The 19,888-nt window shown below is 39.4% G+C and overlaps 1 protein-coding gene across 7 annotated transcripts in view; it reads right to left on the minus strand.

Annotated features, from left to right (window-relative positions):
* Positions 1–19,888, minus strand: part of RPS6KC1 (ribosomal protein S6 kinase C1) — an 88,253-nt gene that overhangs the window by 48,832 nt on the left and 19,533 nt on the right. For all 7 annotated transcript variants that reach the window (XM_017811735.1, XM_017811734.1, XM_017811730.1 and 4 more), the window contains 3 exons: positions 16,495–16,554; positions 15,305–15,667; positions 724–842 (listed from right to left, as the gene is read on the minus strand). In XM_017811735.1, coding sequence (XP_017667224.1) covers positions 724–842; positions 15,305–15,667; positions 16,495–16,554 — 542 coding nt within the window. The remainder of the gene's footprint in view (positions 1–723; positions 843–15,304; positions 15,668–16,494; positions 16,555–19,888) is intronic.

Consider the following 19,888-nt stretch of genomic DNA (forward strand, 5'->3'; position numbering starts at 1 on the left):
CGGTAAAAGTCTAAAGTAAGAACAGATAAGTCCCAAAGGAACTGTTTGGGGAAGGGCAAAGCAGAAATTTATTGAGGGTATCTTGGAACAAGCTGTGTTTGTCTTTTGTGCAAGTACAGATAAGGGTGTTTCTGCTCAAGAAAGTGGGAATAGTACAGAAACTTCCTAAAAATCAAGAAGGAGTTGATCATACGAGCATATCCAAGAGAGACATTTGAAAGGATCAGGAATAACCTTTGCATAATTAAGTACTTATTCTGTGGAAAATTCATCTGACCTCTTCTATCATGTGCTCAACTCACTTCTGACACACCACTATGTGCTAAGCTGAAGAAACCAACAGCTTTCTCACTCCCTACAGGGCCAAGCAATATTCTCATGGAAAAGTCAAATTAAATGTTACATTCTAATGTGGTTTTTTGCTTTACCTTTAGATTCTTTAGTATGATGAAAAATGTTTACCTCATCAACTGTAAGTAGCAGGAAAGCATGTGAAAACCAGCCCTGTATTAAACCAAAAATTCTTCATAATGTTAGGAAACACCAACAAGAATCAGAAAAGAATGGCAACTTAGCAAAAGTGTAACATCAAAATACTCCTCAGGCCTCCCAAAAGAGAAAGTCTAGCTAGTTTTTGAACCTTAAGCTTGAATATGCTTTGCTAAAAGACAAGACAACTTAATTATAACAAATTCTGGTTCGAAAAAATAAATTAAAGCCTACCATAGAAACAGATGCATCTTCGGAGGACTTATGGTAGAGATTGGAAATTTTTTCAGCGCGCATAAGATATTCTGCAGTCTTCCTTTTCACTGCTTCTCGACGAGTTGGACTTGATTCACCTCAATAGAGAAAAAAAAAAAAGTTATGTTTTCTACAAAGAGAGAGGTACTAAGTAATCAAAGCACATGACTACTTTGATTCTACCTTTTTGATTTCCTTTGGCTTATCCGTAATGAAACCTACAGACATACATCTTCTAAAAATCCAGTACTATGATCTCAGAGTTCTACAAAAATAACAATTTAAACCTTGCCATAGACTAAGGTAAATAAAAAGCCTCACCTAATATTTCTGAGATTTGGTATATGTTCCTATGGTAACATAAGTAAGAACTAAAACAAACCACTGATCCAAATGTCATATTAAAAAAGCAGAATCAATTAGGAAAGGCAGAATAAGACATTTACAACAAAACAATAAAGTTATTTTTTCCTCAGGTTTCCAGTATGGACTTTCCTAAGTACAAATTAAGTCTAGAAACGATATTAAAAACCAGAAGGCAACATGAGAGACCCCAAGAACTCTTGCTCACAGCTTTCCAATGCTAGCCATTCCTTGCCTCTTGACTTAGGGTAACACGGGAAGAAAGGAATAAGCACTTGCACCAATTACTTCATCTCCCAGATGGCTGAACCACCACTGTGTTATTTCTAATCTACCCAGACTCTTACAAGAGGTGAGAATCCCATGATACCACACAAATTCTGTATTCACTCTAAAACTTACAGTTTATATTTAGGCATTCACATCACAAGCAGTATAGTGTTATAACTGACTCAGTTTGTGATGACAACGCCCAACCAGTCAACTGCCAGGCACAGATAAAAAGACCGTGAGACGCAATTGTTACAACAGAGAACTGAGATTACTACGCTGAAAATAAGCTAGAGACAACTGTCCCAGAGGCAGAGACTTCACACAGTCCTGGCAGTCTCTTCCAGCCCTAACGAAGGCCATCCAAGACTTGCAGAAGCACAGCCTTGACTGCAACGGGCTCTGCACTGCCAGGTGCAAGCCAGCACCCCTCAAACTGATGCTCCAACAGGGCAAGGAACCGCAAGATTATCTGGATTATCTGCCTAACAGCTACTTAACATGAAAGACAAGGCAAGAAACAAGAGAGGTAATAAATTAAACACACAAATCCTAACCAACAGCAGATAACAGTCAATAAGGAAGGCTGAAACTCCTAAGACACTGATCAACGGGCCATGAAAGGAACATGAGTGTAACCTTGAAGGAGTTCAACCAGCAACTTGGTAATTGATAACGAAAAAAATAGGATTATTGTGGGTTATCAAGAATGAGTCTCATAAAAAAGAGCAAGTTTATTATGGAATTTCCGAGGGAGAACTTACTGTGTAAAAGCTTGCATTCAGAACTTACTGCAAGAGGTTTTCAGGGGGCAATTGTGGCAATGTGTAAGACATTGTGAAATTTTTAAGAGCATGATTGAAGGGAGGGTCAAGGTGGATGTGGGGCACAAGCATGAGAAAAGAGGCGGAAATTTCATGGGTAAATTATGAATAAGCAGGTTGCTGGTCAATATGCTAGTCTGACTGAACCCTGTATCTGAGCAGCGCCTGTCTCACCTTCTTAGAAAACTGTTTCTCACTATTCTCTGCATTACTGTACTCCTTATTCTCTGTGCATAAGATACGCCAACAAACTTCAAGACCGATAAGCAGGCCAGTCAGACACAGTGTCTGAGAGCTGGACCATGGACCTTGGGGAGAGCTACCAGAGAGAGCTGAACAGCAAGTCTTTCCCTGACCAGCAATAGTTCAAAAGACATTGGGTTGTTCACGCTGCCAGCGGTCATGCAGGTGCCTGTAGAGGCCGTATCCTTCTGCCTGTGCCAATCCATCTGTGGTGAACCATGTCCATACAGAGCATGTGTGCACACATGCAAGCCCCTCAGCAACTTGCACTCAGCTTCACAGCTGGCAGGACCTGAAGAAGAGATGAGCTGCAGCCGTGTACCTCCAGCAGCTCAGGGCAGGAGGACTCGCTCTGATCCTTCAGGCAACCATAGCTGGCTAGCTTGAACCCTGGATGGGTTAAATAGCAGGTTGTCCAGTTTTCCCAAAACACTTTCTAGATGGCAGAGAACAATCAAAAATTAAGTACAATATCGCTTCAGAAATTTCATGGAGAGTTCCTCCCTTGTAAGCTATCAGAGCTGCTGTTTTTCCCCTGCCCCAAACAAGAGAAAATGAATCATTGCTTTTGCTTTAAACAAATATTAGAGTGTGAAGACGGCACAGGCACTTTTTCACTTTATGTTGCCATGACGTGCCACTAGTCATTCTGACCTCATTATAAAATAGAGATTCCCACTTCTTTCATATCATGACTAGAGACTACCCGAACACACGGAACTATCACACAGATTCCATCAAGAATAAGCAGAAGAGACTTCGGATCTACTCCAAATCCTGTGGTAAGTGATCTATTGTAAATCTTACTATCCACCTCACAGCAGGAGGAAAAAGTGCTGTCACCTCCTTGGATAGAGACTCAGAGCCCTGCTCTGCAAAAACTTTTGTGTACACTTAGTTTGGGAAGAAGCAGGACAGTCAGAAATTCAGTGCACTTTAGCATTCAATATTACAGATGTGTATCGATTTCTCAGTAATTTCTCTCTTTCTAAAGACAGAGGGCACTTTGTACCTAGATTCCACTACATGAGACTGCCAGTCTTGTTCCCATCCAGGATTTAAAAAAAAAAAAAAACAAAAAACATCACTCAACTGTTTGAACTTGAATTTGTCTTTATCAGAAGAGAATAGATACACAGTATTTTTTTATAAGTGTGTGTTGCAATTCCTTAAAACGTGACTAACGTTCTTACTTTCATCTCTGCACATAATGTTAATCCACCATAAAACTTTCTTGTGCCGATCCACTGGTGAGCACCCACATTCTCTCTGACACACAAAGTGGCAGTCGCTCAGGGAAAACAAGACATCTCCACAGCAACAATAAACTCTTCAGCCAGTGTTTCCTTCAAGCAGACTGGTAGAAAACTGCTAGGTTAGTGTCTAAGGCTATCATAAAAGTCAAGCTTACTGCTTAATTGTTAGTTATGTGTATTTACTTTGGATGTTTATTGCCTTTTTTCGATGCTTCAGTAATTTTACAGTAATTAACGCAAACAGGCTAGGATGTCCCCTTAGAGCTGTCTTTGTTCTCCCTACTTTCACAAGACATTAATTTCAGTTTTCCTTCTACTTTTCCTTCCTGAGTAATTTGTTAAATAACATTTGCAAACTGTTGCCTCATTAAAATCTTTAGCCATAAAAAGGGTGTGGATTCACTAAACAAGATTTATTCATCAAGTTCTTGCATCTTATTTGTGAATAAGATCATTAACAGTTCAGTCTCTGAATACTTTAACAGGTGAGTGTTTAAGAATTGGATTTATGGAAATAGGATTTTGGCTTTTTATTCTTTGCATTAATTTAACCAAGAAAATGAAAAAGACTACATTCCTATACAAATTCCCATTTAAACAGCCAATATCCCACAAAAATTTGTAAATAAATACAGGATATTAGTTTAATAAACAAATAAACGCTATTTTAAAAGCCTCAAACACAGGGAGTAACAATAAAGACCCCATTAAACTCAAAATAATCTTTAGCATTTATGTCAAATTTGAGGTCATAGAACTCTTCACTTAAAACCAAATAAATCACTAAAACAAAGTACTAGAACAAATCCTTATATTTGACAGATGTTAAAGCTGTGATTCAGACTTTATGCATTATTTTTTTAAAATTCAATGTTACATTTTGCCATGGAATAGTGTTTTTAGTTATGCAAAATGTATATTCTCAAAAGAATCTATTTTATTTTATAATAAATTAGGAATAATAATTTATTCCTAGTTAGGAACTTCTGATTTAAAAATTGCTTGAGCACACTGAGCTCCTATTTCCATTCTGTGGTTAGCCCACAATAATCTAAAGAGGTATCTCTCTAATTACAATTTAAACTTGAAAGGCATTTTTCTTTAAATGGCAGCAAACAGGAAATGTTTAAACTGTGTCAAAGCCTTTGATGAATCTTTACAACTGCTCATAAAAGATCATCCTGCTTAAAATAATATTGATTTTTCATTTATTTTCCTAGATACTAGAAGATTTATGTTTCATCTGATCAGGATCAAAGCTTCTCCCCTCTCCTGATCACTGGGATTAAATCAGCAATGTCATTTTACACATTTAAAAACTACACTGCTAAAGCAAGATATAAAAGTGCAGCAAGGCTGATCATAGAGACCTCAGAATAAAAACCCCCTCAAGATTCCCCGTCTCTCTCTCTCCCTCTGCATTTGCTACGGAGCAGCTGTGCCTCACACAGATTCACATGAATGAAAATATTAAGGCGAGAAACCACCCACTTAGTTTATTTTCCATATGACTTTCCTGTAATTATTTTGTAAACTGTTCACACAACAATATATAAAAACATCTGCAAAAACAGGTAATTAATGTGTCAAGCCAAACTAATGCATTTTTTATGGTGTCCATGCTTCGTCAACTGTAATTATAACTCTTTTTAAGCAAATGATGATGTGTTTGTTGCAATGTGCAAGTGGTTATTTTAGATGCTCTGTTTACTATTACTGCAAACAGAATATAAAAACTCTACAGCTACTTTGTTGCACATATAAGCCTTCATCCACATAAGCACAAGCAGGCTGCTCCCTCATTTTCCAAAGGCTTGACCTATTTCAAAGAAATAAAAATATCTTAAAATGAAAATTGGCTTTGGAAAGGCTGACCAGGCCACCCACTGACCAAAGTAACAGTAGCCAGGAAATTAGGACAGCAGCCAATAATTTAAAATTTTTCTTCAATTTTTATTTCTAAGGATGGCTCAGCCACGATATATTTACAAAGACAGACGTTCCTAACAACATTCAAATTATTTTGAGGGTTGAACAGAGGAAAACCACAAATATCAGAATAATTGTGCCATTGAGTTCATCTGTGACTTGCCTGCTCGTTTGCCCATAGTCCACTGACTTGAATGAAAAAAGACAAAGCAGCAGCATTTCCACAATGTACAGACCAGTATCATATACTTTTGTTTGTTTTCTGCTCAAAAAGTCTTTACTCACATCTCAGAGCACATCAGAAGAGGACACACCTTTGAGAGATTAATTAACTCAATGTCAAAGTGTTCAGCTCAGTTAACTGTTTATTCATGCATCAAACCTTCTGCAATTCTATCACGTAGGAAAATTACTTACATTCAGATATTAACAGCAAAAAGCTATTGAAAGGGGGCCATACCCAATAAACAAACAAAAAACCAAATAAACAACACCTGGGCAGTAAAGACCATGGGAAAAAACTGCCCTTTTCCCCAAAATAATCTGGGGTACTAACAGAACACATCTCAGACACATAGAAGGGCTGTCAAACTTCCTCTGCTCCATAGCTAATCTCCTCCACGGATCCAGGATAAAGTCCTGGAGAAGATATGCCTCTTACAGGACAGTAGCACAGATTGCTCTAGTTGCCACTTGCCACTACTATATTAAAAAAAAAAAAAAATCAGTAAATCACAGTAATATACAGTAAATCACAGTATGTAGCACCCACACAAGAATTCTAGATACTCCTTCCTTTCTTTGTGCCTGACCACTTCCACACCATCCCCCTTGAGGCGTTAGAGGTTCTCTCAGGAAGAGTCAATCTGACAGGGCAACATAGGTGGTCTCCCTACCTAACTAGTTGTTTGGCCAGGATGGGGTTATTTTCACAGAAAAGGTAAGGCTAAAAAGTTAGCATTACCTGTCCCAATCCTCTGTAACCTCCTCTTCCTGCTTTTCTCTCAGACTTACTAAAAATATATGTGGGCTGCCTTTATTTAAAGAAGATATCAGAAGAGATTTGCTCCAGGAAGGAATGTCCTCTTGCAGAACAAGCTACAAGGAACTTGTGGGAGACTGCCTGTTGTGCTAACCCCAAACTCCATGTTCTTAACAATTTAAACAGTAAAACTTTCTCTAAATACTGAAATCTTCAATGAAACATTTATAATTGCCAAATCTAACAGCTATAATACCATTTTTTATTTTTAAAAGTTTCTTTATCTTCTTCACAGTCTTCCTGCACATATCACCCAGCTGGATTGCTGAATTTTTCAAAGAATTGCTCTCTATAAAAATGCAAGGGAGTAAGCCTTAAAAGATTTATTTCTTCTCACAATGAAAAGAGGTTTAGCAGCACCTTCCTTATTAGTGGGTAGCCCAGCTGTTATTTTTGCCTAATTGGTTCAAGAGGACCTCTGTTCTTCTTAGGGCAAACACTTCTTACATCATGTGAAGCAGACTCCTTTGTCCATAATAGCCAAACAAAAGCTCAGGCACACCATAAATGACAATGCGACTCATAATCCAGCACAGGTTTGTGATGACTTTGGACAGAGCTTTATAACCCCAAAATTTATTTCAGGAAGGGGAAGAGCTGCTGATTTTGGAACGAGTCTCCACCAACTTTCACAGGAGAGTGGGTAACCTTTAATTTTCAAACAATTACTTAAGTGAAATGTGGCAGGTGCTGAGGTAGATGGACACTGCAGCATCAAGGGAAGAGCTATAGATTTTAGCAGTAGGTGGGAGTTTGGAATTGTGAAATAAGCCCACTAGCTCATCGCCTCTAGTATGCTATATATTATATTAACAATGAGTTCCTTTGAGGTGGTGGTCAAATTCTGCAGCTGAAAAAAATCCTGTAAATATTAAAAAACAAGACAAAGGTTAAACTCATTACAGTAAAACAGCTCGAGGTGATCTTTTTTCCTCTTTTTTTTCTTAACATTTTGAGAGAGCCAAAATTTATTAAAATGCAACACACTTATCAGAACCATTTTCTTATTTTTTGAGGATTCAGAACAGTACTGTACTCTATCAACCAAAAAGAAAAGCCACTTAAAAGTTAAACCTTTCATGCTGAAGCACAAATTTGTGACAGTGAGAGAGCACCTACAAATTCTTCTTCCAGCTTTCCAGTGTTCTCATAACTATTATGTCTATATCTTATATACATCGTCTTCACTGCAGGTTGATTAAGACACAGATCTACATTTCCTATGAAGTTACAAGTTCTGCATCTTGTAGAAAACCTGTGGTTACATACCTGTCATGTAAATGTCTAGGTAAACATTTCTCTGGGGAAAAAAAAAAAGTTGGCATTTATGCCAAAGTTAAGACTACATAGAAGAATGGTGTGGGTGAAACGTGTTTGAGTGGCCAATAAAGCAGGAGTCAGTAACACTCCAGATAATAAGAATTGTAACTTTCCAGAAATGCTAACCAACAAATATCTGCTTATAGAGAAACCCTCATGTTAAATCCACAAGGTGGTGGCAGCTTTTCATGTGCTTGTGTGACTAACTGGAAAAAAAATAAAATGAACAGTCACCCAGCACACATTATTTCAGGGAGGCAAAGCTTAACTTCCCCCCTATCTACTAAAACTAGAAGTCTTCAACAGCAAGGTGTTTCACCAAAGTAAGACTTAATATGAGAAATATCCTTGAACATTTTTCTGTTGAACTATGTAAGAAGGAAAAAAAAACCCTGTGAGCATTGCAAGACAGAAGGACAAGCCATGGCATTCTAGAACAGATGAAAAAACACTATGGTGACAGTATCAGCAGGTCCTTCAGCGCAAGCACCACAGGAACAGGAGGAAAGCACTGACAGAGCAAGGAAAGAAGTTGCTCAGGCCACCACCACAGAAGAGAAGTTTCCAAGTTCTCTGCACTCTTCCTTCTTAACTAAAAGGACAAGTTCAAATATGAATTACAGCCAAAAACATTCCTTGCTTCAGAGCAGAGGGAACCCAGGCACAGAGATACCTACAAGTAAGAACAGTTTGAAGCATAAAGTATTACAGGGGGGGAAAAAAGAAAAAGGCAGATGAAAAACCAATTATGAGATTCATAAATCCTGACAGTCTAATAGTTCTCATACTTATGTATTAAATACAATTCATATGTACTTTTATATACTACTATGGGAAATGGTATCTTTCCCTGAGCAATCACAAAAATCTCTAAAACAGAAGAGCCAGCGGCAGGCCTTGTAGAGATCAAACCTATCCTAGTTCTTCTATGCAGCTCTGAAGCTAGAGGGGCTATTTTAAGATACTGGAAGAGTAAAGAGAGAAAGAGGGCAGAAAAAGAGAAAAGGAGGACGTGAAAAGAGAGAAGCTGCATATACAAGAACTGTTTGGGGGGAGGAATCAGAGCACTGATTATCATACAGCATCGTGCCCTTAAACATACCTATGCAATTTTTCTATTCCAGCTAGTAATTTGCCTTAATTCACCTACACTGTCTGAGGCATTTAATTCTGCAGCCAGGGACTTCAATTTCCTCACCTGAGGACAGAAGCGGCTCTGTAACCCAGATCAGTCTGTTCTGTCTCCACTATGTGCTGGAAGAAGTGTGTCAACCCTACTAGGTCTTCTGATGGGAGGCAGAAACTCCACACAGCAACAGTCAAAAAAAGATTAATGCACTTTGCAGCTAAGTGCTGGCTAACAACAGCTGAGATAAAAGGCTGTGCAGGCAGGAAGAGATGTCTGTCAAAGAGGCCAGGAATAAGCAGCAACCTGGCAAGGTACTGCTATGAGGACAGGTTCAGAAATCTTGGAAAGGTCAGATGAATACCAAGCCAATGCAGCTAGTTGTGTGCCCCAGAAGACAGAAGAAAACAGATTTCTAAGGCTCATGTGGTCACATATTAATTAATTCTTTAACAGCCAAATGCTAAGCAACCCCATTCAGAGTCATCTCTGCATCAGACCCTACATGTTGGCTTATAGGTATTGCTACAGTTCACCTTTACGTTTATTGCAAGGCTCTAAGCTGTGCAGCAGGTATTTAACCTCAGACCTTTATCAGCCTCTTGGTGCAGAGACGTCTTGCAATCGAAGTGGAACTTTGTCTTAAGTATTTACATAGCTGAATCTGGCTGCATATATACAGTAACCAAATCAAGTCAAACTCTTAAGTGAATGGCCCATATGGGGATCAAACCCACAACCTTGGTGTTATTAGCACCATGCTTCAACCAACTGAGATAATCTCAGGGTCAGTAATGGATTCTACAAGACTGACCTTGTCTAAAGCTCTGTATGGTCTGCAATGGGCTTGGAAGACAACACAGTTATGGACAGCTCATAGCCCATAATAATATGTGTTTCAGCATCACTGGCAGCACACTGGGATAAGATGGCTCTTTTTTTCACCAACCACAATATTTCCAACATCCATTCCTAATCTAGCTGCTTATCAACACACAAGTCCTCTCACAAACCTTTCTTCTGAAGCAGCAGCTGTGATTTCAAGAAGCACTAGGAGAGAGGGAGCACTTTGTATTGTTGCTTAAAAAGCTGACCCAAATAGTCCTACAGCATCCCCACAGTCCAATAGCAGGAAACAGAGATGGTTTTCAGGCTCCTCAGGTAGGAACCAGGGCAGGAACTTGACTGGTTCCAGCCTCAGTGGAAGTATAAAACTACAACAGCAAATAAGGCAAGCGATGATATACCACAGGAGCACAGAGGTCTGAGATCAGGCAGGGGAGAACTACAGTTCCATCAGTCAACCTGTCACCAATCTTTCCCTGTGAGGTCCAGCACAACGTTCAGGGTTTCCCTGCAGACATCAGCTCACACCCCAGTGCACCTTCTCAAAAAACAGGTCTGTTGTTTCCTTAAAGATGTTGCTCCAGTCAGGCACATCTAGTGGATAGCTCATGAAGTGTCTAAGAGATTGTTACTATCAATGAGAAACACTACTCAGAGAACTTAACGAGTGAAAAGAATTTAAAATAGCTACTGTGTGGTAACAGAAGTTGTCTTCATAAGTGTCATTCAACAAACAAGTAAAGGAAGCCAGAAACACGCTGGTGGAATGCCATGGCCGTTTCCCTTTTCATAAAGTACTGTCTTCTTGGCATTCTGTCAAGCATGCTCCTGTTTGCATCCCTGGCTCCATCACAAGTTCAAATCATAGCCCATCATAATCCCAGTAATTAGACACAAGTTGGTTTGTTTTCAGTATATCCAAAAATATCATCTAGTTGTCCAAAGTATTCCCAGCATTTCATTGTATATGCATTTCTGGGTTAAAAGTCAAAGTCATTTTAGCAAGGTTCCAGTAATTTGTGTAATTTTTGTTCCAGCTCTGTTTACTGGATAAACATTAAAATAGCACAAAGCAGTGAAAAACTGACATTCACAGTCTGCTTTCAAAGGCACTAGCAGCTTACTTAGAAGTTGTAGATACCTAACACAAAACACAGATACCTGGAATACAGTTTGTGGCTGCTGTGACTCAAGAGGAATCACATACTTCATGCAACAAGGTTCATGCTGTCTAAACCAAATAAATATTCGTTCTGCCCAGCCACAGCTGCTACACATGTGAAAACAAACATTCCAAAACTCTGAGAGAGTAAATGGATCATCTCCCTTCGGATGTTAATGTGCAATATGGATGGACCAGCAACGAACATATTCGCTTTCTAAACCACCTGGAAGAGATCCTGTACTTTTCTACACGAATTAGACTGATCATATTGTGCAGTATTGTTGCTTCATCAGGTGCCTGAAGGTATTGAGACCTAGCAATAAGCAACAGAATTAATTTTGTGTTTCTCACACAGCTCAGATTGCACAGATCCATAATGGATATAACTGAAGAATAGTTGAAGTTGAAAAAGAGGAGCAATTTATATAAATAGGACTCCCTCCTTTATTACAAAAAATTCTTTCCACAATTTCAGCCTCATGATCTGTTTTTGTCCTAATGAAAACTATGCCCTATACCAAAGTCAGGGAAAGCACTACTTTGCATAAAACACAGTTAACTTCCAGCCTAGAAGTTGGTGGCTTGCTATTGATTAGTGCATTTTTTTCCATCACTAGGCCTGAAGCAATGCATTGACCTCAAAGTGCTCTGACATGCTAACAAAACAAAGGAACAGCTGTAATTGTGAGCCAAAGTTTCTATCACCTAGTATACTTGGTATGCTTAAAAAGGCTGAAAATTAGAATTCTAGGCAGTTTCAGCTCCTGGAGAATTGTTTAACCATCCCACACAACCTTGACAGACCTGTCTTCCAAAAGCTCCAAAACTCTGCACGCAGCAATGAAAATACATATGTACCTTGCACAGGATAATTAACACTACCACGCTTCTGAGAGCATGTGCACACAGCTGAAAACAAAGCCAAGACGGTCATTTCTTTGGTGTAAGCATATGTGACACCCGCCTCATCCAGCATTAGTGCCATCAGCTCAGAGAGCTGGAAAGTCATCAGGAACATAACGGGTTCAAGTGTGCTCCCACTGCCTTTACAGAAGCCACCTACTTCAAAACAAACAACAGAGGTCTATAAACTTGTAGTCAGAAACTTACTCGAACACGATTTTGATGAGGCAGCCTTGAGAAGTAAGTAGACCTTGTACCAAGCCTAAAGGAGCTCAGTTTTTGGATACATCTCTCGAGCTTACAGATGTATTACATTTCTGAGGTAATGCAATGTTTCAAACTCAAAGTTTCAAAAACAGAGGATGGGTGATGTTTCTTCACCCACACCACTCCGCGGGCTGGTTGCATTTCCCCGATTCCAATTCTTCGGTGTCGATTTCTATTTCCTTGGTGCCACCACGTGGCAAAAATCTGTATTACCGTTTTCAATGCAAAAAGCCACCTGCAGCCCATTCCACAGGCCACACATTCTGCTACGGCTGCACACCGAAAAGCAATGACACTTTACACGGGTCTAAGTATGTATGAACACTCTGTTTCACTTTCAGCTGTTCCTAATACTTATTTAGACAAAATAGCTTGAAAATAATCAACGGCAGAAGACCAGAAGTATTGTGTAATAATTGCACCATCCTTATCTCTGAAAGGAGCATGTTATTATCCATATGAAATACATAACCAGGGGTGTTTAAATAACTGATTACATTACGGGTTTGTCGTTTTTTATTGCATATCAATGCATTTTTATCACATATCAATGCTAAACGTAGTGCCTTCACAAAGTAGCTACATTAAAAAGTTTTGTGTGTCTTTTGAGTTTTTGTTTTTTTTTTTACTGTCCTCATAGATCCTGAGAAGGCATATATTTTTAGGAAGGCATTTGAATCAGCCCTGTCGTGATAAAGAGGGCATCACTGTCTCCCTGCCAGCTTGCAGAAGCTCCAAGGAGAATGGGACACAAAATGAGCTGGATTTACCCAAATCTAGTACAAGTGTCCAGCAGAGGATGAACATTCATTTGCTTGCCACCTTCACAGCCATGAAGGGTAACACAGAGAAATGAAAAAGAAGAGCTAACTGCTAGGATCTAGCCTGTGCACAATAATGTTCACAAGGGATAAGATGCCCGTTAAAAAGCAACTTATTGCCATTATTCCCTCTTCTGTGCTTTATAGATGAATGTCAGGCACTGCAAAGGAAAAGTTGCAGGTGCTGGCTACATGTCTCTTCATCCATCAGGAACACCTACATACACACACAGGTACCACTAAATATTTATTAATAACGCCTGTACTATTTGAGTGGTATCAAGAAAACAGAGCAGAATATCACACTTTCCTAAGACACCCTGAATTTCTTCCTAGCCTGAAAAGCATGGATACCAGTGGATGAGAGAAAAGGGTTAACAGTCATCTGAGGGAGCTGGATGAATGGCTACTCTGAAGCAAAAAAGCAAAAGTCCTTGGAGGAAATTCTGGGAAATGCAAGTAAGAAGCTCAACCCACTCTGGTTTAACATGTTGATATGCATCAGTTGGGCAAGTGACCTACAACACATGCAAGAAAAGCCTTTCATAACTTCAAGGTAAACATATTACCATAACGATTACCACAGATTCAAAGCCAATCTGTTTAACCACTGCCACAACTCAAGTATGCACAACGGTTACCACAGCAAAAGGGACGTACGATAGCCTGACTTGGGTTCATGCCCTAACAGTTTGAAACTGTTTAATAAAGAAGCTTTTGAAGTTGAAATTTGAAGTGTCGGTTCAAAACTGCATCATGGCAGCCTTGCATCATGGCAGGAAGACAGAACTGATTATGACAAAACAGGATATCCTTCAGAAGACCGTAACAGGTCTATGAAAAAGTACATTGGCAAAGAAAGAATAGTTGGGCTCTCCAACAGAAGGATTGCCAGCACATTCAACATCAAGAATGAAAAGCATTTTGACAACACAGGCAAGAAAAGACAGGATGCTATTGAAAAGTCACAACAAGCAGCAAAGCAGCAACCCTACTGACATCACTGAGACTTGAAAAGAAAGAGGTGGATTTACGTTTGCCAAAAAGTATAAGACACTTTAAGCAAAGGCTATGCACATATCTTGGCCCTCACTTCTAGTTCTCACCAGTAACCCATCAATTATTTTTTGCCAGAACCCATTAAATCAGCTCAGCAGGTAACTTCCATTCCTAGAATTATTCAGAAGGCCTGGATCACTGCTGTGCATCACACCAAGATGCAGCAAAGGCTTCTGCTTGTGTGTGCTTTGGTACATTAACATTTAAGTTCAAATCTGGAGCAGCATAATGCATCTGTGCTGTGTGCTGTCAAACAAAGCCACAATTCTAATCTTACTCATTTGATCTGTGTGGGACAGAAGCACAATACACAGACCCTGAATTCACTCCAGGAAAGAACAAATATTTTCCTGTGCTTTATAGTCTTAAGCAATTGTTGGACAAAATGCAAATATATGAGGTTATCACTCTAGATTCTCAAGAACTAGAGAAGGAAGGGAAAAAAATTGCTCCCTCACTGACAAGCTACAAGGAGACTACACAGAAACCTGCATGTAGTTGCATCTATCTGTTAACAACAGCTTTTGCACACATACTAATGTGCCAGTCTTTTAATAAAGAAAAAATCCTGTTCTCCCCCAGTAATGCAGGTATGTAAGTTTGTATGCATCCTTTAGCTAGAAAAGGAGAACAGTTTAGTGGAAAAAACAAGATGCTGTGAGCGAAGAGTAATTCTAATCCTGTTGTGATTAGGAAGCTAACCTGAGTCTGCCTCTCCCCATGCATAAAATGGGGATAATTAATCCTCACTTAACCATGTAAATTAAATAATGTTTCAACAGCGCTGCAAGTGCCACATATTAATTAATGCCTAGGTAATAAAAAGGAAAGAGGCAGGAGCAAAGCACTTCGTTACCTACCTGCAAGTCAAAGGTTGTGCTGCAATTTCAAAAGAGGAGATATTTGGCACTTGCAAGATGAGACCCTAAATTACTATTGAGTCTTAGAGAGAAAGATTTCCCTCTCTTATATGCACACAGCTATCAAGTACATGAAAGCCAAGCACACATCATTCTGCATCTCATATCACCTCTTTGCAACACAGTAAGCTGATGTTAACTAAGGAAATGCCATAAACAAATACACACAGCCAAAGATAAGACAAACATAATGGGAAGATCCATACCTTGAACACCTTCCAGAAGCAGATCAACCCCCTTTCTATAAAAGCTTAAGGCAGTTTCATAATCTTCTTCCTCCTCCTTCTTCAAGGCCAGCTTTATTAACTCGCCTGCTTTCTCCAAGTAATCTTGTTTGCCTGGCTTGGGTTTTAAGCTTCCAGTAAACAAACTATGGCTTTCCCTCTCTCCTTCGGGTTTTCTCCACTTCTGCTCAGGTGCCAGCGTGCTTTGTGCTGGGGGTTCAGAAGTAACGCAAAGGCCAACAGCTCTACTGGGAGAACTTTGGTTGGATGCCATTCCATCATCTAACTCAGCAAGAGAATCTACATCGACTGTCAGAGAGATCAGGTCGCTGTCACTGGAGAAGCCTAAAAGTCAGAAAGGCATCCATTACTTCAGATCTCTCATATACCTTAGGAACCTTCAAAATTCTTTATCCCTTCCAAAGATTTAGCTTTCTTTTCATTCATGCAGCTTCCTGAGACCGTGCCCAGAAACTCCCTGTCTGTTTAAGACAGCTTTCTGCCTTAAAAAGCTTTTAGTACCTATAGAAACATGCTTTTCAAAATTAACTACAAACTCTGCAGAGCAAGGGGTCTTGAATTTAGTGCTGAGAATGAAGAGACCAACATCTAACACCCAACTTAAACTTTCAAAGCCAGTTCACCACTGGGCTTCAGAAAATTACAAAACTAACCCTTTCTGTGTGAGTGCTATTAGAAAAGTCAATCAGCAGGAGCCAAATTACTGTTGCAAGAAATCCCAACATACTATTTAAATCAGCAAGGGGAAGCATCCAAAAACAGTAAATTAGGAGTTTGAATTAACACAGTTAGTGTCAGCTTATGTATCATGCAGTATTCTTAACTCCCATCTAACACACACAGCCTTCTTTCATTGCTGACACGTGGTAAAAGGAATTAGGTAACACCTCTTTCACTCAAATCTGAGGTAACACATTTAATTTTACATTTGCTACAAGTCAGTATATCTTTGCTGCAAGCTGACCTTCAGTAACTAAACCACGGGAATTTTGCAAGGTTATTTGGGAATAAAAGGCAACAAAGATATTTTACACACACATCATTTCATTCCATAAGGATTATCATCCACAAAAAGCATTCACTCAACTATGACTTTCAATTATGCCTATTTAAATTCCACAAACGTAACAGAAACAACTTCTAGATCTCACCTCCACATTCCGATTGGCTCGTAAGTGTCACGTCGTCAAGCCCACTTAAATCCTTCCGAACTGAAAAGAACAAGAACGACAAAAATGTTTCTGACATCCTTTGGTACAGCAGATTACACGTGCACTTGCCATCAAAATGTAAGAGCACAACCTTCCTACAGGTAAAAGTACATAATATGAACCTGCTTTTTGACTGGCTATCAGAGATACCCATTTGGTAACACACCATTAAAATTGTGACAGTGGTATTAGATTTGCCATTTCTCACTGCTTCCACAATTTTAAAAACAAAACACGCATGTTTGCTGGGGGGGGGGGCAATTCAAACCTACCAACTCACCTAATTTCAACAGCACTAGGATCATAATCCCTATCTCTCATTGCCCTGATGATTTACAGCTAAGGAGACCTTAAAGAGGAGAGCCTCCAAGGCTGGGATCTACACACCACGGAAAAAAAAAGAAGTCAGCTTTCAGTATCAAGTATGTCGTTCCAGAACAGTACCCTGCATGAGACATACCGAGCTACCCACGAATTTGGCAGTGCCACCTGGATATCAAGTAGCAGTTTGTTTTATCACTTGGCACATGTGCCCACTGAGGCAATAAAACAGGCAACAAGGTCAAGACATTTAGCTATCTGTACACACAGAGAAAGTAAATTCTAATCTAAAACCTGGTGTCTGTTTTCTCCTGTATTATTGAATGAAGAGTTTGTCCACATTTCCAGGTAACATGTTCTGATTTATATTCAAAAAGTATGTGGCAGCAGCAAGAAGCTGACTCGAAGGCAACTAACACTTTCTTGTTCATTTTGCAAATGTAGAGTTATAGGGAATTTACGATTTATAGAAGAGGAGTAAGAAGGCACTGTAGAAATACTGCTTTTCTAAAAGCCAGCAGTATCTTTAACATGAGTGAGAGGAAACAGACATGAAGGAGAACAAACTACCAGCCACTCTTTGTCTGAAAAGCAAGGGACAGTGATACTTAGTGACCCAAGACTACTTGAGAGGAGGGGACAAGGCACACAGAAGACAATGCTCCTGATCTTCTCATGGAAAGGACATAAAGTGAAGTGTCCACGCAGAGAAGAAAACTGCCTGTGTAGCCCCAAATCTAGCAAGGAAGAAGGAAAACTCCCAACAGAAATGTTGGAGGAAGACAGAGGATACATTAACTAGGGTAATAATAATGGGCCCCTTCACCTGCTCAATTTAGGGACAGCAACAAAACTCGGGTGTGGAGGACTTCGAATTCAATTACATTTAAAGGAATTAAGTGGTGGAAGCAGAGCTGATTGGTGGATAAAGGGTGCATTAAATAGAGAGCATGAATGGAAAAGCTGGGGTTTGTGGGAAGATTGTTCTGGCCACCCAGACTAGATGAATTAGTATCCATCCACACAGCAGATTTCACACAGACTCAAGTTCCCTTCCCTACAGGCCACACAAAACTACATTTGCTCTTCTCTTGTAGCCAACCTGACCAAAAGCTGTCCAAACAGAGCTAGTATGGCACAGAGCATGAGCTAATAAACTTTTCTTAAGGTCAGGTTTAGAGCCCAGATCTGGCACGACACAACCACAGCCATGGGGCTTCCAGTCAGCTCATGGAGTGAGAAGGGTCTGAACTGCACAGGCTTACTTCTGGGAAGATAATGTATACATGGTAAAAAAAAGGAGGGGGGTAAAAATAAAAAGAGAAATTAGCTTCCCGATGAAGTGCTCTAAAGAATCTGATAATTGGTATAGAAAGACTTATGGAGAGGAAGTTGGACATTTGAACGTCATCCCATGTACTCAGAGAGGAAGACAAAGCGCTTGTTTTTCAGGAATAACAGATGAGTATAATAAGGCTGAAATTGAAAATAAGTTTCTGTTCTTGTCTCTGCCTTATGAAATTTCATGAGGAATCTTAGGAGTAAACACAGTTTCCAAAAACTTTTGGAAAGCCTGGGTAACCTGGCCTCTTGAAAAGGAGATTTTCGTAAAAGTATGAACTGCCAAAACATTTTTACAAGCAAGATAATTGTTGCTTATTTTGGTACAAAAACATTTCTGCTACTGTCAGTTTGCATCTCCTACCATTAATGTGCACACCTGCTACAAAAATAACTTCGTCTGAAAAGAACAGATAAAAGAGAGAAAACACGACCCACCCTTAAAAGCAAACAGCAGCACCTGTTGGGAACTGGGTCTGATACTTCTCAGTACAACAGCCTGAAGGAGCAGTGCCCACGTGGAGGCCCTTGAACGCTCACAAAACATAGCACAGTGAACCAGTCACAGTTAACTATCATAATCAGACTGGGAAAAATCAGACGCAGGCAGGAAGCCCTGAGGAGAGGCAGGGAGGAGACTCAAGGCAGAGTATTGCCACTGCCACCACTGCCATCTAGAGGCCTTAAAGACAATGTTTCCTTCTGTCCCCGGCTCTCCCCCCCCTCCAAAATCTGGTTTCAAATATAAGAAGAAATGAGCTGGACGACACATAGGTTTTTAGAAAATATAACTCCACAAAAGTCTCATTCAGCATCTTGAAGTCCTGTGCTCATGGTCGTTGCAAGTATCCCGTAAAAGCACTCCAGCAGATTCAGAAAGGTATCAAAGAATTTTTCTACTTTACAGCATTTTTTCTTTTCAGTATTTAATCTCACATAAAGGAAGTGATTTTCTTCTTCTAAAAATGATGCCCTTGTGAATAAAGAATAGAAACGTTCACATTAAGCACTTATAGAAGCACTTTTTCTTTTATAAGGCACAGTGCAACGTGAGTGCATTGTCAGAATGTTATATTTCACAGAAATCATGCCCCTTTAAAACTAGTTAGTGGTATTTATCATAACTATCCTCTGTAATTAAACAGCTCTATGCCTTTCCCTTCACAGAATGAAATGAGAACATTAGTTCATAAACATCATAGAAAATACTACAAAATAAAATGCAAAGCTCACTTCTCATATATAATATACTGTACAACTGAGCACAAAATTATTGACACAGAGAGATCCCAGTGGTAAGTTATACAACCTCAAGGAAAAAAGAAACAACCACTATTACCACTATTAGAAAACACAAGCAGTTTTCATTATTCAAGCATTTTTTTATCAAAGCAAGTTCTACGCCAGAAAAACCAGAGGACATTTAATAGTTAAGAAAAAATCCCCTCTCATATAAGCATAACGAGTGTTTCTATAATAATGTGTATTTATACACGAGTGCAAAACAATTCCAATGGAAAACCTAAGGACTGGAGAAGAATTTCTTAGAAATCATAAGGACCAAGTGTAACTCAGGAACGCATAAATATCTGAAAGATTGCATGGTACACAGGGAAGTTTAAGCTAGCACAGCCTCCAGAGGCAGGCAAGAAGCCCCGGTACAATATTTATT

This window comes from Lepidothrix coronata, unplaced genomic scaffold (genome assembly GCF_001604755.1).
Source record: "Lepidothrix coronata isolate B3197 unplaced genomic scaffold, Lepidothrix_coronata-1.0 Scaffold33, whole genome shotgun sequence".
NCBI lineage: Eukaryota > Metazoa > Chordata > Aves > Passeriformes > Pipridae > Lepidothrix > Lepidothrix coronata.